The following is a 21,977-nucleotide window of genomic DNA, read 5'->3' on the forward strand; positions in this document are numbered from 1 at the left end:
CATCAAATATTTATAGACATTGCTTTCATTACCAGCTGAAAGAAGCCAACACGAACACTGTTTTCTTTCTTCTTTGATGACCTTCAACAACAGAAAACATAAAATGATGAACTTGTATTTTAGTGCTTATTTTGTTTTATATACTAAGTATAAAGAATTGAACATAACTCACTTTTCATTCTTCTTCTCTATAAAAGGTTCTTCATATGCATAGAAATTTCTGGCAAAAAGGATAAGATTTTACATTGTTACTTTTAATCTCTTTGTTGCTTCTCTGAAATTACTTGAGACTTTTTGCCCAGAATTTTAAAAGACAAGCTGTTTCTTTCAGATTTCTTTGGAACCAGTGATTTGATGGTTCTTTGAAATTTTAGACAGGGACTAGAATGGAGGTTAGGTTAAAATTCTTAAAGGTTTATACTTTGTTCCATAAGCAGCACCTCAACACACTGATCCTACAATGTGGATTGTGGGTTCTTTGAGGTCAGCTAAAGAAATATCTACTGCCCAAATTGTTGGTTAATCCTTCCTTTGAAACAGAGAAAGTTCCTGTTCCCATAGCAAGGAATCATCATCAGTTGTGTACATTCAGTGATGAATGAGTAGGGATATTCTGTTTGTGGTGGGTTGTTTTGGTTTGGTTTTGAATGAAGCAAACTATTCAAGCTATATTTGTCATAAACTGTTTTCAGAAACTAGATCCTAGAAAGCCTAAAGGAAGCTTTTCTTCAGGTATGTATGGATCACATGCATGTTACATGTGAAAGTCCAACAGAACTTGGGTTTCAAGGTGGAAAGATGTGGTAGACTTCTATGAGTGGGCTGGTGCTCTCTTAGATGGGCAATCTGACAATGGGAAAAATTAAGAGATACTCTGGTTTCCCTGTTCTAGAGGTAGCTCCCAGACTGGTTACACTGTGTCAGAAAGAGTTGGCTCAAATTAGAGTATTTTTACTGTCCAGCCTGCTACAGAGTTGTGCAAAGGTCTAGGAAGGAGGAGGTTCTTAATTCCAATCAGACCTCTAATAATAGCTGAAGGTCAAATTCTCTAAATCATCCCCAATTTTAACTATCCAGAATTCTACACTTAAATCTTAGTATCTGAGATAATTCATTTTAAAATCTCACAGTTAAGTTTTAAGAGAAATTAATCAAGTTTGATTAAAATTCCTGAAAAAGTGATTTCTCAAACTAAAAACACTGAAGAAAGATAAATTTGAATATCAAAAACATTTTTAGAAGGAAGATCATATTGCTGACATTTATGTTTTTAAAAGTTTCTGGGACTGCTTTGGTCTACCTGTTTCAGTTGTATCAAATAAGGGAGTTCAACTACTAGAGAACAGCTTTTTAAAAAAAAAAAAAATCCATCAATTCCATCCAATAACATTAACTTTTTTGATTATTTCTAGAAATATTGATTGTTCCAATCATGTACATGACTTACTCTGATTTCTTGAAGCTGTTACCTGTAAGGGAAAATAAATGCACAGTCTAGTTAATGATTATTGTTAAAGTACATAACCTTCTATAGACATGTGAAACATAAACACTAGAACTCCATGGGACCTGATCATTCCTGATTTATAAACATCTTATTCCCACTAATACATATAGCCAGGATGTGGTTTAAACTAAGAACACTATTCAGGACATTTGCCAGAAGTCATTTTCATTGTCAACTGGTTGCTAATATTCAACTAGTTGTCTTGGACACTGCCTCCTTAAGACACTAAGCTAATGCTCCCTCCATGCATGCTCCCTGAAAGGAGGAGTGGTAGCTCTTCGCTCTTCACAACTTAGAAAAAAAGACATAATTATCTTTGAATGCCCAAAAAAATTTTGAAAGCAGAATTAAGGCATTTAAGAAAGAAATTTTACAATTTGGGAAAAAAAAAACAGCAGAGACTCAACGAAGAGCTGAAAAACACTGGCAAGAATTTGAGTGTTTACTGTTAAAGTGAGAAGACACAAAGTAGTTCCATGAGAGTCAAGTGATGAAAAATTGTACTCAAAAAGTTCCCAAATAAATCTGTCTCTTAACTACACTTACACGTGTGATGTTCAAGGGTTGATCCAGAGAGGGCTAATCCTAACTAATTTGTACAAAAGGAGGTTATTGAAGCAAAACTCACTATAGATGAGGTCAATCAGCAGAATCCCAGTGGGATTTTAAAGCTTTATCTGCTTTGGGAATGTTGTTCTAGCAGTTTAACAACTTTCTCCTTACAGAGAAGCAGAAAACAGTGTATTTCCAAAGAAACCAAGAAACTGGAGACAAGCTCACTTGATAGCCCAAAGAACAACCCAGCTGTCAAAAGAAGAATAGTCTTTTGCTGGTAGATGGCCTTTTGCCAAAATCTCATTACAAGTAAAACAAGAAGTGTGTAAAACAAACAGGCAGACAAAAAACAACTCCTCAAACCAGCAAGATAAGTCTAAGCAATGTGGGAGTTCAAAGTAAATGTCTGGAAGACATGAACAGTTTTCTGTCCCAGAAGTTGGCCAAATCCCATTAATGTATGGCACTTTAGCTTCCATTATGAACTACTCTTTTGCTTTCCTTTGTACTTTATGATCTGTATAAATATTTAACATCCTCTATTTTTTTTGCTTTTCTCAGGTCTTACAAAGAGAACTCAAAATATTGAGCAGTTTCTTTTCATGTTTCTCCTTGACTCTTTGTGCATTTAAACTGACAAAATGGAAAACTGCATACTGAAAAGGAAAAATGGAAAAAAAGCTCTGATAAGATGAGGGAATGCAGATCTTAGCATTAGCTAAGATCTTGGAATTAGCTCGTAAGAATTCTGCCAAATATATGTACGACTACAAATATGAGTGTTTGCTGGAAGAAACTGTGTAAGACAGCACTTTTAACTTTTTTTTTTCTTCAACAGAACCCTTTTACTTGTACAACAAAATACCAAATGTAAAAACCTATGTAGATACCTTAAACTTGTTAGTTTACCCATAAACACTGTCCCTGAGTAGGGATTATTATATTTTTTACAGAAAAGTTTTGGGGGCAGCGTACTTATGACAGCAGGTACCATATAACCCTATTTATTCCACAGACTATTTACTTGCATTCTGTAGATTACTTCCTTTGCTTAGGCCACCCACCACCTATTTTACATGCTTTATAACATAAGGAGGTGACTGAAGAATAAGCTTCTTACATTTGCCATCAGAGTCAAAAGCATGATTATCCTCTCCCAGTCTCTTGATGCTACGCAGAACTACTGGGTCAGACATGATGATTATTTACTTCAATCAAAAGTCCTGAAAAGAGATGGGGTGTGGGGATGGGGAGAAGAAGAGCATCAGCTTCCATTTGTCTGTGAACATAAAACAACCTTATCATAAACTCCCCCTTTTCCCTCATGATCCCAGGACAACACCACAGATTGCAGCACAAGTTGTAACAGTACAGATGTCATGGACTCAGTGAAACCACAAAACACCTCAGAGGGTGCCCAACCCACCCCCGCCAGGCCTCTGAGGAGGCTGCCCTGCAGGGCTTGGCAGCTCCTGGCAAACAGTCCCATCCCCAGGCATGGCTCTGCTGAAGGGAACTCCTGCCTCTGTGAGGGTGGCATCTGGGAGGCTGAGACCACAACAGGGCAGATCCTGCCTCAGTTACAAGGGAGCAGCAGGACCAGTCCCTGCCTTGTGCTGTCCCAACTGGCAACAGCTGGGAGAACCATGACAGGGGAGAACTGGGGCTCAAGAAGGGAGAATGGTGGAAGCCCCATTGACATCTGCATCATCACCACCAGCTGCACTCTTGGCTACCAGAGCTGCTCCTGTGGGCAATTTTTTCCCTGTAGTCACACTGATGTGCTTCTTTTAATGTATGAGCAGATCTCATGCATGAAAAGAAATAAGAAGACAATACCTTTTGGTTAAAGAAGCGCTTTCATGAGGAAAAGTCTGCCAGGGAAGCCTGGCATCCAAGATGCACCCAGGGGGAAATGCTGCAGAAGTCATCCCCAAAATAAACCCTTTCACAAGCAATGTTACCTCATCTACACCTTTATTTAATGTAATGCATCCCAAGGCATAATCCTGCATCTTCTTCCAGTCTTTAAGTATCAACATTTACATGATTATATGTCTGTATAAAACACTCAAAACCTCTTATTGTAAGCATATTAAGCATTTAGATAACATAGTTCAGTTGTCCTTATTTTAACAAATTTTTATCAATTTTGTAATTGATAATTGTAATTGTAACTTTTTTTTAAGCCTGAATGCTGAAACAGTCTTAATTTACAGGAAAAACCCGAATGATTGACAGACTTGACTGTCCCACATTTCTGAAACATTTTTCCCATTTTTTCTAAAGCTCAACACATCAAGTACTGTCCTGTTCCACAGGCATCATTCATTAGCTTACTCAAACAGATTAGTATAGCAGATTAACATGCTGTACTAGACTATTAAAATAACCTTCCTCAGGGTCTGAATGTTTAATGGGGATCACTGAGAACATCTTGAAAAATACTGTTGTTGATGCTGTAATTTAAAATCAAGATAATAGAAATCAGAGAAAATAGAAGGTAATAGACCTACCCATGTGTGTGCAGAATACAACCAAGTAGCAGAGAATTACTCAAACTGCACTCAAATGAAATAGCATCTTACCCTAGCCAGTTACAGTGCAGTTGCTGGATTTTTGAGGAAGAAAAATCTTTGAGGAACTCAAAGTCCAGATTTAAGTAAGTAATACTGAAAAATGCTAACAAAGGAACACATCCTGTAAATGGAGTAATATTAGGATCTGATCCAAAGTCCTTTCAATCTATTTCAAATCACCTCTTTATTCAGATCAGATCTTTATTTAATATAAATGGGAGTGGAGGGGTGGAGGAAAAAAACCCAATTAAAATTGGCCCTGAAAGCACTATCCTTCATGTTTCTCTGAAGTTAGGTTCCTCACATATTGGTGATAGCATTTATGCAGAAAGACATATATTGCTTCAAAACAGAACTTAAATGTCTTGTTCTTCAAATAGTCCCATTAAAAAAAAAATTAAAAACTGGAAAAAAAAAAACCAAAACAAAACAAAACAAAAACCACCAACACTAACTGTGCACAGGAAATGCAGTATTTAGATAAAATTGTCCCAAAGGGAAAAAAATACAAATACCTTTCAGTTCAGGAAGTGTCATCAGTTAACTCTGAAATAATAAACAAATTTGGACTAATTTGTTACTCACCTGTGGCTGAGAAAAATCATAGGATCATAAACAAATTGCAAGGACTCTGCTCAATTAATCAGTGAAGCACTCAAACATTTCCCAGCATATTTTCATTATTTTAACCCATTTGTCAGAACTGAATCTTTCAATTGGGCATTTCTATTTGCACCTGGGTCAATAACCATGCGGTCACAATGTTTTCAGTTCATTGACATCTAATGGAGTGTTTATATTTGACTAATGCAATCTCAAAACAAAGTCAGTGCACTTGGAAAACAATTATACATGAGGAGACCAGACAGTTCTCTGGAAAACAACTCACAGTTCAATGCACAGGAAGAATTATTATAGCATAATTTTATCAGCAACTTTATTTGGCAGACAATAATTATGTATGCTCTTGTCCCACTGTACACAGCAGCATCAGCTGAATAATGTGATAATTGGTTTAAGAGATTAAGCTAAATTCAGATTAAAAACTTGCTCAAAAGCTTGGCTTTCTAACTAAGATTGCCAGTCTCTACATGGCTTCTAACTTTTTCCAATTTTTCCTTTTAAATGAAGATTTTACATCCTGGAAGCTCCTGAGTAGTAGTGAATTCTCATTGGATACAAGCCCTCCATGGATTTTTCAGTAAGGGACACTGATGAGGACAGTCCTATGACCTCAGATAATATCACTGTATAGCTTAGAGGGAAATGGCAAACAGGGTTTGATTCCTCTCTGAAGTCAGTTCTCACTACAGAGGCTCCTGACTGATGGAACAAGATAGACAATGTCTTAATCACAGTCACTGTCAGGTCTCTTCAAGACTTCTGTGCTCTCACACTTCCTGTGATAAAGCCTCATACCCAAAAGTGTCACAATGAAATGTAGCTAAGCAGAAATCCAATTTTCCTCGGTTAGCATCATTACTGTGTTTACAGTGACAGCATAACTAAGTGCAAACCCAGTGTCTGCTCCCACTATTTTACAAAAAGAAGTCTCCAGCTATACCACTGTACACAGTACAGATTTGAGAATAACACTGTTGGAGGTAACATCACAGCCATAATAATTTAGTCCACCATGGCACAGAGCCAGAGTAAAACAAACAGTTACTTGCAATGCAGGGACAGTTACCTTCTTGGCAGTGGAAAGGCGGGAAGAAAAATTATATGATGAGCAGAACTCTGCTTTACTTCAATCCCCAGTGAGAGCTTCTTCAGGAGCAACGTGGCCAAAGGCAATGCAATGCCTTTGGTTTTCAAGGTGCTTTAGCAGAGTTCACACTGGCACACTCTTCATGAGTCTTTTTTGGTTTTTTTCATTTTTGATTTGTGGCCTCTATAAAAAAATGCAGGTAGATCTTTACATTGCAAAGTTGGATGACTGCAGACAGACTGGACCTGTCAGTCTCCTGGCAGGCTGGAGATAAAACACACTGTGGAAAGCATTCTAACTGAAAGCCTTGTAATTACTTTATTTGATATAAAGTTCCACTCACTGATTAAAGCCCAGAGAGATCAATTTAAGTCCCATGTTTGTAGACCTGTCTCTTGTCATGACAAAACCAGGCTTTTTCCTTCAGTCCAGCTAAACTGGCTTTTATTTTTGTTTATTGACCAGACTGCAGATCAAGGCAAAACTCTGTTGTTTTTATATTGATTTACAAATATACATTATAGCTGATGAAACACAGTTCTGCTTCCTTCTCTAGAGGCACTGTTCTTAGTGTGTCTCTGGCCCTGGACCCCTGGGTTGCTGCCATGGCCCTGCACAAGCATTAGCAGACACATGGTGTAGCTCTCTGGCATGGCTAAAGTCTCAGGACAGGTAGGTGTGCGTGGGCAGGACTGTCAGGAAAACAGGGATTCCTCTGTGCCAAGGAGGGCAGGTCTCTACACAGCCTTCAGAAACAAGCCTGGCCCTGGCTCTGATGAGCAACAGCCAAGGACTACCCAGACTGCAACACAGCTGCAGGCAAACAAATGCTTCAGCAAAGGAATACAGCAACTCCAAGCAGAGTAAGGGATATTGTAAAGAAAATGGTACTTTTAATAAGGTTTGCAAGAAAACGAAAGCCAGCCTGTGCACTGGGTCTGTTCCGCGTGCATACATATGCCAAGAGAAAAATTTCCTTGACCTAAAGGAACTCAGAAATACTATACAGGGAAGGCAGTTACCTAATCTGTTCTTCATACTTTCTTTACTACTGATGCTGGAGAGGAAGTAAAGCAATAAAAACTAGCATCTCTCAATTGCAACTTTTACAACATGCTGGATAACTTCCAGCCAGCACAAGAAGCTGCATTTCATCAGCATACATACTTATGTAATGCAACCAAAGCCATAGGGCTTGCAGTAAAACAGATATCTTAACCCTGCCATGTCAGAGCAGAAAGCAGATGTATGAGCAGAAAAAAAAAGCAGTGATTCTGTTCCTACTATTTTGCTTAAAAACATGTCAAGTGATTGCAATTTCCTTTTAAATTAAGCTTAGCCAGAGCAGACTTTGACCATAATAAGTGCAACTTCATTGCATCTTGCCCTGCAAGAGATGGATTGTTCAAAAGCAATCTCTAAAAAGTTCTGTACTTTAAATCTATTTTAATATTTTCTTAGTTGATTGCATTAGGTATTCTTTGTTTTCTGGGCCAAGAGTGCTCATAGAGAAATATAACTGAATTTTTCTCTAAGCAGAATTTTATTCATCATCAATAATTACTTATAAATTCACTACTAAATCAATTGGAGTATAATCCCAGATATGCAGGCTCTTCCCAAACGTATTTTGCAGTATTGTTGTTTTCACACAGCCTAAGCTTCAGTTCAGCAGGTGAAGTGCTCCAACCTGCACCCTCCTTCCTGTGCTCAGGGACCACAGGCAAACTCCCACAGCCTAGTGGTGCAAATTTATTGCTTCAGAAGCAAAAGGGCAATACTTGCTCTCTTCTTTTCTGAGACTTCCGCATTGACAACAAAAGGTTTTAGTAAAATAAAGCTTTTCTGGGTAGCATTACTTCAGTATCCACAGTAATGGGAAAGGTTCCGGGTCCTGCTTGCTCTGCTTGACTTTTTGTTGCCTGTAGGCCTCAGTATCACTCCTATATCACCAGTTCTCATTTCTGCTCAAGAAAAGAAAAGACAGGAGAGTTTTCCTCACAATATCATGCCACATTCACAGCTTATTTTACTTGACATTTGACAAGCCTGTGTTTGTTAGAGGGATGTTTTATACATCTAGTTAGTGGTAGATAAATATTTGGGAATGTTCTCAAGAAGTCAGGGTTATCAATACACCATTGTCAGAACAGAAATGCAGTTCCTGGAATCTTCATTGGAACTTTTTGCTCTCACATGCTTATCTAGGTTTTGGCACAAGTGCTCAGCACCTCCCATGCTGTGTTACCCAGGTAGGGAAAAATTAAATAAATTCCACTTAACAAGTGTCGTTTTGTTTTAAAATTTGAATACATGTAATAAATTACTTCAAAGTTATCACTCATTCTATCAAAAGCAAAAATCACATATGCACTCTACTGAACAAATCTGAATGTAACTGTTTTGGAAAACTGCTTGCAAACTGAAAACTGGAGAAATCCCATATGTCTGACCCAGCAAGCTGTGAAGGACAAGATGCTGCTGCCGTTGCTGATGCTAATTGATTTCAGCAAGAACAGTACTGCAGTAGAGCTTGCAAAGGCTCAAGATCCTACTGGGTGGATCCTACTAAATTTGAGTTTTAAATTTGGTCTATTATGATGTGCCATAGTACCAATTATACTCATTGCTAAATTCTAATCTCCATTTGGCATTTATCACTTCATAAAATTGCTTATAACTTGACAAATTGCTTTTATTTGAACTATGTTTGTTTTCAGGCCGAAAGTATTATTTTCCCCTTGAAAAATTGTGATTAAGTCACAAAAGCAAAAACATTCACTGAACTCTAAGAGCTGATACAAGCTGGTTTACATTTTTATATTTTCCCCCCTCCCCTCAATTTATGAGGGCTCAGAAATGTTTTCCAAATCAATCCCAAACTGAGATGTCTTTGCAACATGAAAAGTGCACCTAGAAATTTCTCACAGCCGCCCATCCAGATAAAATACATACCATGAGTTCTTGCATAATAACTTTTGTCTAAGCTTCCTTCTCTGCAGTGTTTTCTCTTAATTATTGCAATTGTTATGAATATCAAGAAATCACAGCAAACAAATTCTGGGGACTACCATGGTGGCTTCTTGTAGCACAGATAAGGAGCAATTTGTGTGTCTAAAAACATATAGTGCCATTTTAGATACCAGAACATTTGGACAGGAGTGATACCAGATGGGCCAGAAGAAACCCTACCACCATCCTGAGGTCTTCCCTAAAGAAGGGATTTCCTAAGATATGTAAATTGGCTCTACATACTTGCACTTGGGCAGCCAGCCAGTCTTTCAGGCAAGTCAGATAACTAATGACCTACTGCATGGAGAACTAGGATCTGAATTACCCTGTCAGCTACTGTACATGCACATTCTCACTCCGGGAAGCAGGTAAAATAGCTGAGCCCGCTTTCATTTATGAACAAGCTGAAAGTTCACATGAATCATGAATAAACCTTGCCGTATTTGTGGGCTGAGTGCCATATAAAGACAGAAATAGAAGTGTTAGTACAGCAAAAAAATCCAATAGTATAAATATTAACAATGTCTAAAGCAATTAAATCATAGGGCTACCTTCAGGAAAGATATGAAAGCTTTTGGAGTAAAGGTTTGTTGCGCTCAAAACAACTGTTCAAAACAGCATAACATAATCCAGCAAAGATTACAAAAGAGAAAGAAGTTATTTGAAGTGAGCTTCTCCCTGACTTTAAAATGCAATGTGGAAAGAAGTACTCTCAAAAAGGTGAGGCAATTTCCAGACATTTTTGTCAAAAGTAGCAATACATTTCTCACTGAGAAAGTCTTGCAAAGTAGCATTACATTTCCTCATAATTCTGACTTTTTGGAAATACTGTCATATGAAAAGCTAATCTTAAATGCATCTGTGCCACAATATGACTGTCCACACATATTTGGTCTAGAAAGATTTATTTAAATCTCAGTTAAAGATTAATTATTCATGTTGGCATGTAGTTTGAGTGAACTCCCAAACAGAAAAACTTTTATCTGCTGAAGTAGTCAACGTGTTTTTTCTGTCATTATTGTTTGCTTATTTATTTAGAAATCAAACAGAAATCAAGAAAGTCCCTTTCTTCTGCTAGCCCCAGTGATGAACCAACCATTCAGGATCTGTCAAACAAACACTTGCCGAGCCTGTTGGAGCAGGGGCTGTTTGTCTTCTGATCCTTGGACTTCCTTGTTTCACAGGGAGGCTTTTTAGAAACTTAAGCTTTTTATCTTTTCTCCACCAAGATTACTCAGTTAAAAGGATTGATTAGGGAAACAAAGAAACTGTGAAATGACACCACCTACTCTGATCTTTATCTTTAGGAATTAAAGTTCTGTTGGTAGAATTCAGTCCCTGTCAGACCACAAGTATACCACCAGCTGCTGTGAGACACTATCACTGCAAATAATAACATTTGTAAGAAAATATAAACAAGATTTGAGACAGGGCATACTACCTGTAAATACATTATTTAAATTATACATGCAAGAAAAAATGCAATTTGCCAAATGTATTACTTCTCACTGTATGGAGGACCAGATTGTGCTGACATTTACTTTCCTTGTATTTTTAAAATGCCAGCAGACACTGCATTTTTTTAAATGCCAGCAAAAGAAGCCAGTGGCTTCTGGAAAGAAGCAAACCATGGTGTGCTGTGCTATGAGAAGCAAAATCTGACCTGTTCACAAGGCTGTATGAGGCAGGTAAAAACATATTTGGACATATGTTTTTAAGGACTAGAAGGGACATCTCATGGGGGAAGATCCATAACGTCCACAAGGTCAGAACGTCCTGGAACATCCTGGAACATCCACAGAACCTGGATTGGTTTCCTGGTTAGAGTCAGCACAATGTGTGCTTCAACACCTTCACCTGTCCAGCAGGAATAACTCTAGCTTCTTGCTTTTCCCTGGAGAACCAAATTTCCTTCCCCAATGTTATGGTTCAAGTATGGCAATTTTTCCTTTCTAAGAGTCAGAGATTTCATTACAAAATACATCCAAGGAATCAATGCTGTGTTCTGAGAGAGCTGGAGGATCCTCTGTGAAGATGAGAACTTACTGGGAAAATTCTCTGTTTTTATATTTTCTGAGATGCTAAGCAGATTCTATTCAGCTTTCTGAAATTACTTTCTGCAGTTCAAAAGCACTTTACTGAGAAAAAAAAAACAAAAACACAGCAGTAGAGAGAAACTCCTTTTATGTTTTTCTCTCCTACTTTTGCATGGCAAAGGATTGCTACCCACAATAGCAGGATCCCTGAGCTGACACTGATTGAGCAGTGTTTCCCTGCAACAGCCTTTGCATGCTGGTGGAGTGCTGTTCTGTGGTCATTCCAACCACACTGTAGAGCCTATCATTAGAATCAGGCCAGACAGGGCTATGCAGGCACTTCTGGCAGCCTTGCCCTGGAGAGGAAATTTTTGCCAGTCACCTGTTGAGCCTCACATCTCCAGCAAGATGCATGCACATCCCGACTGCCCCAAGAGTGCTGAAAGTACAGTAACAACCAATACCGCAGCTTGTGGCGCTCACGAGCGGCAAAAGAAGAACGAATTTCCAGGACCAAGCCAAAGGGAGCTTGGAGAGAAATGGGGGGGAAGAGCTGCCCACCACACAGAGGATTAACTAACAACTCTGCAGCTCTTGTCAGGGACCAGCCAGAGCACATGTCACCAGCCAGTCTGGCACAGGCTGCCATTACCATCATCCACTCAGCTGTTTGGGCAAGATTATTTCCAGCTCCATCCTCCTTCATTTCCTCAGTCTGAATTTCCTACTCATTCAGTTACTTTCAAATCAATTTTCACAAGAAAGCTTATTCATTCATTTTGCTGTTGAGAATGGTCTTTGCCCAAGCCTCCTTGCTGACTGCAGCACCTGGTACTGTGAGTGAAGAGATATGTGAAGGGAAAAGAAATTCTGCTGCCATGTTTGTGCAGTAGTACTCAGAGCTGGATCAGAAGTACCCACCAGATTCTGGGCTAAAGTTTAAGCAAACAAGACACCCAGCAATCATATGTTAGCATCTGTGCCCATTCAAACTGTAGAGATTCTGCTTGTACAGTTTGTAGTAGCTGAGCATTTATTTGAGAAGCGTTGAAATTGGTTTGTTCCTAGTATCAAAAAACTGCCCCTAGACTAGTAAAGATAATTTAATCCCTGACAGTTTTCGTGCATAAAGAGGTATTTTAAGATATTGAGTCACATCAACAATAACATCGTTCACATGCTAAAGAAAAGTCCGAGGTCTGAAGCAAACCTATTAAATCAACAGAAGGACTCCTGCTGATTTCAGGACAAAGCACAGATCAGTCCTTTCAGCTCAGTAGATTAGTTCTCCTTAACGAGCCTTTACAGTCCCCCAGGCTCTTTAAATCACTATATATAGCCAGCAATGCTTATACAACATAGGTAGGTGAGGCAAGCATAGAGCATAGCCAGAAGATTAATACCAAGTACATCCCTAAAATAGACAGATCACAGTACAAGTCATTAGAAATAGCAGGGAGAGGGGCTCTGCTGATGTGCTGATTAGGAAAGCACGACCAGACACAGAATTTATGAGATTATTTTTTTTAACCAACATGCAGGTCTTGGCACACAAGTTTATGAGCAAACTGGGCTGCTGCTAAGTTCTGACACTGGAAATCACTGGAACAGACAACTCATGAGCACATGGAGGTATAGACTGAGCTTGCAGATGTTTCCCCAGAATGTGAGTAGAACTTACATCTACTGTTATAGTGAGCGGTATCTATTATATGCATTTGCAGGTTATCTAAGAGAACTAAACATTTGTTTTCTAGTGCACAGACAAGAGAATATGCAGTCCCTTCCATTCTAGAGGGATTTTTACAATTGTTGCTTATCTTAGCACCTACAGGGTCTGAATAAAATGCTAGCTCAGAAATGTTCTTCCCAACATGTGGGATCTTTCCCTACTTCAATTTTCAAATACTGGGTTGGTAACCTAAGATTTTAAATGGTTTTGTTTACCTAGGGCTTTTATGATGCTGTGGTAAAAATGTGAAGTACAAGCTATACAAAGAAGATACAATCACAGAATTTTCATCAGCTGAAAACTCACTGTACCAGACTACATTAATCTCCCTACAAAATGCTGCGTAGGAGAGTTTGGAGGAGTATTTCTTTTCAGATAAAATATTAATAAAGATCCTAAATTATCTGTTGCCCACCAAACCAAATTAAGCCATATTTACAGAGCATACCAAAAAGCACTCCTTTTCCATGAAACGGAAGTGCAAAGCTCTGCATGTGCAGGCACAGCTCTCCTAAGAGATCTGATGTTTTGTGCCTGCCAATTTGTTCAATGAATTAACTGAAAACTAGAGGTTTGTAGCTATGGAAGAGAGCTGTTGGATGATCTTTCAGTGGGCTGCCTGATATATATACAAACCTTCCACTGTGTGCTATGTGAGTGCCCATTCTGAAGAACCACAAGGCCTAAATTTTCCAGTGGCACTCCTTCCTCAGGATGCCTGGCAGGTCATTCTACCCCTTGCAGAGCACTGACTTCTGGAGTTTTGCACCGCCTGCACAGTGGGGGGTGAAGGAATCCAAAGCACACACAGGCCGCAGACATCAACCCAGTCTGAAATTCTTTGGCATAAGCAAACTTCCCATGGGAATAAATGAACACCCTCCTTTGATATGGGGTCTATGTGCTTCGGTTTCCTTTAGTGCAGAGCAGCAGAGGCATGCTGTACTTAGCAGTCATCTAGGGATCTTCAAGGGCTCTCAATGCAGTCATGCTGCTTTTCTCTAAAATCAATTGCTTTTATAATGGCACATGTGTAGGCACGAGAAGCCAAGCTCTATCACACAAGTTCTCAATTTGCCAGGCAAATATCAAAGTTTGATGGAAAACAGAATTTGCCTTTAGTTATTTACTGGCTACATTATTAATCCAAATGCAATATTTATGAAGATACATCAATACTCTTGAAATATCATGCTGACATTTTCTCTGGAAGTGCACTGTTTGCCACTCCATGTAGCTATTTCAAAATCAATATGATCTTAGAAGCCAAGTACTTTTTTTTGGCTTTTGTAGAACTTCACAGTTATCAAACAAGAGATATTTTGGATAACATTGTACATTCACAGAATTAGAGGATTTTCTTGTAAGAGAACTTAACTGAGACTTTTTCTCTTGGTTCTGACCCCAGGTTCCTTCCAGTAGTGACATCATTTAGCAGAATACATAAGGCAGAAGGCTCCAGCAGAGCAAAACCTACCATGATGCTCAGGTCACTATCTTACTGGAGGAGTGCTAGCACGTGGCAAGAGCTAGGCAGTTAGGAAATACAGACTTAGTAACACTGGCCAGGGCTGTCAGGGAAGAGAAGAGCAGTAGAGACCCCACAGTGCTGCCCTCACAGCCGTCTCCCCTAGTGTCTTTTGTCTTACAGAGCTTCTGTGCCAATTATTGCTACATAAACACAGTGGCTAACACTAACTGGAGTAATCCCTGGCGTTTTCCTTACAGAAGCCAGGTTTCAAATTTAACTTGCTTTCCAGTAGTGCAAGTTCACTGCCCACTGCTTCCTCCCTACAGCACAGCCAAAAAAGGAAGATGTGATTTACAAGTCCTGTTTTCAATTAGGTTAATTGTTTGCCCAAAACTTGAATTATTTTGTTTAATTTTGTATTGGAAAAAAGGAAACTTGAGTCCTAAAATTATGTATATATATCACTGCACTAGCTTGCCCAATACCTTGCTGTGATTCAGTGGCAAGGGGTTACCAGAGTCAGTTGACAGCAGGTCCTCTCTCTTTTTGTGTCTAGCACTGCTCCAAATTCTAAATGGGCAGTCAAAGGAAATGTCATTGCCTGGCACATCATTGCAAATGGATGGGGGAGATCCACGATCAGCTGCTACAGTGTTCTGTTTTCAGACTTGATTTTACATTACAAAAGCCTTCATTAGCCTGAGTGCTTTCACATCGTTGTAGTGGCGCTTTGTCAGAGCACTCTCTGAGTCCTCTCAGAAAATAAATGTCACCAACACAGGGAAAAATTACAGCGATGATTTCAAAGTGCACCCGTTCAGGAACATTGCTATCCTTGTCAAATTTAACAGGGACATTCACAGGAAGAAAGCCAAGTGTCTAATCAAAGTACCTGAGCTAGAGGGCTGATTACATCAACCCCAAAACAACAGTGAGATGAGCCACTAAAATAAGCAGTGTAAACATCCCAAAAATTTGGGATTTCAGTTTTCTTCGCCTTCCACTGCAGTTTACTGGAGGGCTTTCACTGAAAACCCTCCTGTCAACTGCAGCAGAAGGAGAAGAAAACTCTTACCTGTATATATTTGCTTAATGGTTTAAAATCAGAGCTCATTAGTCAATAGCTCAGAAGTTCACATTGATGGCTACTGAGGCACTCAAATATCATTAAGTGGTAATGGATGTTGTCACTTGTTATACTTTATTAGCTTTGTAACTAATTTACTTATTTAATGAGAGTTCAACATCCATTCACTATCAGATTCTGAGATTTCTTTCCATATCTACTTGGTGATGTGACAGCAACATTTAGGATCAGAACAAATGCAAATCAGTTCATGAACTCTGTAGGAACAAGAACAACAAACAGGCTCTAGAAAACAGACCTAATACATTGAGCTTCCTTTAATATTCATGTCTTGAGATAGAAATAATGTTACACAGAAGACAGTCTTTAAAGATGCCACATTTTAAAGGTGAGATGTCTGCACGTCTACACATATGTAGGTAACTAGAGCCTAGGTGACTGCTTAGAAACTGTGAAAAAGTTTCTCTTAACAGGATGTCTGGAATGTGCTTATTGGATCTCCCATAAATATTGGCTTTAATGAATTAATTTGGTTCAGTTCTTGTTAAAACCAAAATACAAATAGAAAACTAGTAATCAGTTATCAAGGTTAGGAAACCTTGCGTTTCCTCAGTGCCTTTTTTTTTTAAGGCATGCATTTCCACATTTCTTTATACAAACACACTTTCTATATAGTGTGTTCTGCTGTGCTGTTTATCACTTCTAAACAGGCAGCAAGTGACAGAAGACTCAGGCACTGCCCCAAAGTCTACCTTGTCTAAGGGGCAGAGAGCAAATCACTCACTGTCACACAAGTCACATAACAAATTAGTCATCAGATCCACCACTGCAGCTTACACTTCTCTTGAGTTGTTCCTGGGGTCACTGCTTCTGTGTTACAGATAAGAAAAGCAGCCTGGGTAGCATCATAAAAGTGGTCAACGAGAATAATCCTTTTCCCCAGGGGAATTTCCCTCTCTGGTATCAGCATAATGACCAATGTCCACAAAAAAAACCTTTCAGAACTGATAAGGTCATTCCTTTCAGTCTGAAATGCCCTTAAAGGACAGAGCTGACTAGAAAGCCCGGTCAACAAAGTTTGAAAGCAGGGAAAACCTATTGAGAAGAAAGATACAGAAGGTTTTGTCAAGGCACACATTATTCATGGATCCCGATCACATTGTGCCAAAGCTCCTATTCCTGCTCTCCTCTAACATACAGTGGTCTGGAAGGGCTGCAACCAGAAGCAAAGCCCCTACTAGTAGTTGTGTCTCAGGAAGCTGGAGGGTTGGCTGAGCACATTTGCTTCATTGCACTTCTACATCATTAACTTATTTGCTTGTAGCTCTCACTTTCAGACCCACTGCACATAGCAGTTTTGGCTTCCATACTTTCTTTTATCACTTACTGGATCATCAGAGACAGATACAAAGTGAGAAACCTGAATGGAAAGCATGTCTTCATAACAGGCTGTGACACTGGACTTGGAAACTCACTGGCTAAATGGCTTGACAAAAAGGGATTTTGTGTCATTGCTGCATGTGCCACAGAAAAAGGAAGCCAAGAGCTACAGTGCTGCTCTTCAGTCTCACTGAAGACAGTGAATCTGAACTTAGCAGACTTCAACAGCATTGCCAGGGCTGTGGTGTTTGTGACTGAACAGACAGCTGGCAACGGTAAGTGACAAGGCAATTTCTCAGAAAGATGATTCAATATAACCAAATCTGGTCTAGCTAAAAGTTCTGTTGCCTCTCTACTCACTGCAGAGGCATTTTTAATCTCACTGATGAAGCATATTCACTTCTCAGTTCTTTCATTTCTCAGTTCAAAGATAGTCTCTCCAGCAATGCTGCCCATTGCTTTCACCAACAGGATACCTAAAAATCTATTTGCTCAGTCTGTTAAAACCAGATCATTCCCAGATGTGTTTTTTAAACTCCTTCTGGTGTAGTTGAAGAATATCAATGGAAGGAAGGTACTAACTGGTAGCAGAAAATTTTCTTGACAATTCAGCCCACTCAATTAAAAATGGTTAATTCAGGGCTCTGCAGTCCTCCACTCGTAAAGATAAGGGTATATTTTTGAATGCCTGGATAAGTCTGACATTTGCATTGTACTCAACAATTGCACTGACTGCAACAGTGAAACACTTGCAATTTCTGCCAGCTTTGTTGGAGTTGTTACAGAGGTAGCTCTCACTACCCCTATCATACACCTCTGAGCACTCCTGCAAAAGAAGAGGAGCTTACCCTTGGATACCTATGAGACTTCAGTGATGGGTTTGGCAAAGACTAAAAAGATCTGCATGCTAAATACATTCAACTGTGGCAATACACATTTATCAGCATTGATAGCTCAGACTAAAGGCTACCAAAGGGCATCACAGCACTGTAACTACCAGTTGTAACACACAGTTACACCAACTATTCAATAGGCTTATTAATAAATTAAGTACTTAAAACAGCAAAACATATATCTTCTACCATAAGACTTTCTCCTCAAAGCTTGTAACAGGTTTTTGGCCTTATCCTGAGTATTCCAGGCCATTCTTGAATGCAGAGATTGAGAGCAAGTTTAACAAAATTATTAGCACTTACCTCCTCCAGCAGGCTCTTGCTCCCAACTTGTAGAAAGCTGTACGTTCTCGGCCAGGATAGCCACTGCTAATGCTTTCACCTCAGTGTGTAAGACTTTATGGAGGCTGAGTGCTGGACTTTCAGCCTCTCCCCTCAGGCACAGGCTGTCCTCAGCAAACTCTAGGAAACGTCACTATTTATCTGAAGTTCCTCAAGTAATTTATAAAGGTAGTAAAGCAGTGCTATCAATACATAGGGCTAAGCTAGTATCTTTAGAAGCATTGACTAATTCTACACATTTGGTTCAGACCTTTCGACCCCAAGCCAGAACAATCAGTCTCTCCACTTCTATGCAGACCATTTGATTTTCACAAGAATACAAACACATATTAGGAGCCTACATACCTGAGCAGATCTGGATAAAGCCCAGCACGGTGGCCCACATCTCCAAACAAAAACGTTTTCCTTTAACACTTTACCCATGCTCTTCAGCAAATTCTAACAGGTACACAAAGTAGACCATCCAAGCAAACACCAGATAACTGTATTCATCTCACTGAAGTTTTTGCAGACTGCGTGCTTGGCTCCCAATGCACACATGATACTCCAGTATATTGCCAAATACTGAAATAAATGGTTTTGCATTCCTCCTAGGGCTTTTTGGCTTGGTGAGCAATGCTGAAGGAACAGCACCTGTAGGACCCACCGACTGGCTGAGGATTGAAGACTTCCATTCGGTCCTGGATGTTAGCCTGCTGGGATTGATTGAAATCACACTCAAGCTTCTGCCACTTCTGAAAAAAGCTGAGGGAAGAGTTGTCAATCTAATAAATGCCAAAGGTCTCATGGCTTTTGTAGGAGGTGGCTACAGTCTGTCCAAATGGGGCATGGAAGCTTTCTCTGACACCTTACGGTAAGTAGCCAGAAACACATGCATGAATCCAAGAACAGATTTCAGACATGCTGAGGAAGGGTGACTGTATGTTTGCCCATTTTGATTTCTCTCTGGAAATTTTGCCTAAAGTGGAAAAGGAAAATAAGAGGACTGGTGGCTTTTTTAAGATGTCGGCCTCCAGTACTATGGATAGACCCAGCAAGGAGCTGCACTTGGAAAATGTTCTTGTTCCAGACAAGTTGTTAGTGTGCAGATTTCAGGCATGTGAATCCAGTGCATGCCTGAAAGTAAATCAACAATATAGGCTGGTCGGACATCCAGTTTCTTGGGCAAGTTATACTTGCCTGTATATTTTGCTCTAATTCTCCACAACAATCTAAGCCGGGCAATTCCAGACAGCAATCACACTACCAAAGGTAATTGTAACTTCAGAACATTAAGCTGAACCCCCTTTGCTGAAACAGTTGTACTGCACTGCCTCTAGAAAGCTAAGGCCCAGCCCAGTGAGCCAAGTGACTAGGAAAGCTGGTTTCAAACCATTATGAGTACTTACTTAAAGAAACCATACACCCCAAAGAAACAGAAACTAATGGCTAACATATATGTGCTCCATTCCTTTCCACACTGTAGAACACAGCTTCCTCGGTCTCTTGAGCTGCCCAGCAAGGCAAAGATGCCGTTTTCACTCCAAAGGAGCTGTTGCACTGCAACTCGAAATTACATAGAGGGAACTACACTATGAGGAAGCCCTCTAACCTTTATTGCATTAACATTTAATCATTTAACCATAGCCATTCAGCCATAGGATAGAGAATAAAGTTCTAATCCAACTGAAATTTTTTTTCACTTTTACATTTTTTCAGACACTTTAATAATCTGCTGTAGCTGTGAACTAAAATAATGCAATAGTATATAAAATTGTCAAAAGCTTTTGTATGATAATACATGCCTAAAATGCACCTAGCTGATACACATTTGAACCTTTCAAAATAATTCTGATATATTAAGATAATAATAAAATTCTCAAATATTAATGTGACGGATTTTCAACTTACTTATGATTCATAGTTGTGCCATTATTGGATGGCCAGGGAGATTACTGGGTTTCTTTTCTTCTAGGATAGAAATGCAGCATTTTGGAGTGAAAGTAAGCATTGTTGAGCATGGTTTCTTTAAGGCAGAAGAAGTTAATTCAGATATCATTGAGAAAGACCTCTTCAAACTTTGGAACAGACTGACTCCTGAGATCAGGGACTCCTATGGAGAAAAATACTTAGTTGAATGTAAGTAGAAAGGATTGTATGAAAGCTCAGGGGGGATATTATCAACATACACAAATACCTGAATTGAAGCTGTAAAGACAACAGAGCCAAGCCCTTTTTAGTGCTGTCCAGGGACAGGACTCAAGGCAAAGGGCACACACTGAAACACAGGATGTTCCTGCTGAACATTTCAGTGTGAGAGTGACTGAGGTTGCCCAGGGCAGCTGTGGAGTCCCCCTCTTTGGAGATATTCCAAACCATCTCAACATGTCCTGGGCAGCCTGGTCTAAGTGACCCAGCTTAAGTAGTGGAGTTTGATGCCAGAGGTCCCTTTCAACTTCAACCTATCTGTGATTCTGTGAACATTTACTCGACATCATTAATGCTCATTAAGGACCCATCACTGACTGTTCATTACTATGTGTATGTTAGATGAGGCCTGAGATATTAGTTCACACATGAGACTGGTGAGATAAGAGGTCATGCAACCTTTCCTTGTCCCTAAATACAGGTAGGATGCCCAGTAGGAATGAGCTGCTATGGCCATATGCTACATCTATTGCTTATTGGTATCTAGAAAGTTAGTGCAGAACATACTGTATGGAACATCTGGCTCACAGTATGGGCCGGGGAGGTTTTTGCTTATTGGGCTTCTGGGTGTTTTGTAGCCTTTATTGTCTCTGCTTTGCTGTAGCTATACGGCTCTCAGCACTTGAGACAGTAGTTTAAAGCAAGTAAGCTGAAGCTGTAACCAAACCTTTGGATATAAAGAACACTCTCACAGAGATGATGCATATAAATGCTTTCAGGATTATTTTTTGTTTACAGATATAAAAGCCCAAAGATCATCAGTGAAAAGACTGTGTGACTATGATATTTCTAATGTCATAAAATGCATGGAACATGCCCTGATAGCAAAGTACCCCAGGACACGATACAGAGCTGGATGGGATGCAAAGTTCTTCTGGCTGTTTCTCTCCTATACCCCGAGCTGTCTGTCTGATATGCTGTTGCGTATGACATTTCCAGCTCCAGCAGAGAGCAGGAGACCAGTTCATGGACTTCTGATGAATGTCTAGTATTAGAACAGTATCAGCTGTGCAGAAATAAATATTTATCCTACCAAAACTAGATGTCCTCTTCTTTACCAGTTACTAGACTGCTAAAATTCTTTTTCCATCCCTCACCCCACCTTACCTGAAATTCTGAGTTCACAGGTAGGCTTGTAAATCCAGCATGTTTTTGAAGGCTGTTGCTCAGAAATTATACCTCTATAGGATCTGCATTCATAAAATTTTCAGCTACAAAGCTAGTTAATACTATTCACACAAGACATGAAGTCAAATAATAATGAAGTGCAGCTATTGCAGCATATTCCAGAAATCACAATTATAGTATCTGACCACTTGATTATTCAATTTGGCAGGAAAAAACCACAAGCAATTTTACAGATTTGCAATTCTAGGGAAAATCAAAACTTCACTGTTCTGTGCAAACAGAGTATCAAAATGCATACTTTTAACTGTCTTCCTAATATTAGTATAGTTTATGGGGAAAATACAAAAACAATATGCA

General features: G+C 39.4%; 2 protein-coding genes across 2 annotated transcripts in view; one reads left to right on the forward strand and one right to left on the reverse strand.

The window, feature by feature from the left end:
* ABCB11 (ATP binding cassette subfamily B member 11) overlaps window positions 1–3,258 on the reverse strand; it is a gene marked incomplete at its 5' end in the record, with an annotated part of 33,323 nt that extends 30,065 nt beyond the window's left edge. The window contains 4 exons of the mRNA XM_084209052.1: window positions 33–81; window positions 173–220; window positions 1,448–1,469; window positions 3,183–3,258. Of these exons, the coding sequence (XP_084065178.1) occupies window positions 33–81; window positions 173–220; window positions 1,448–1,469; window positions 3,183–3,258 (195 nt within the window). The remainder of the gene's footprint in view (window positions 1–32; window positions 82–172; window positions 221–1,447; window positions 1,470–3,182) is intronic.
* A 9,793-nt stretch (window positions 3,259–13,051) lies between these two features.
* On the forward strand, window positions 13,052–21,481 carry DHRS9 (dehydrogenase/reductase 9; the record flags this gene model as incomplete). Its single annotated transcript, XM_084209560.1, has 5 exons — window positions 13,052–13,066; window positions 17,015–17,345; window positions 18,900–19,158; window positions 20,260–20,423; window positions 21,231–21,481. 5 exons carry the CDS (start codon window positions 13,052–13,054, stop codon window positions 21,479–21,481), a joined length of 1,020 nt encoding a protein of 339 aa, XP_084065686.1.
* Window positions 21,482–21,977: the final 496 nt, after the last annotated feature.

This window comes from Fringilla coelebs, assembly GCF_963513975.1.
Source record: "Fringilla coelebs genome assembly, chromosome: 7".
NCBI lineage: Eukaryota > Metazoa > Chordata > Aves > Passeriformes > Fringillidae > Fringilla > Fringilla coelebs.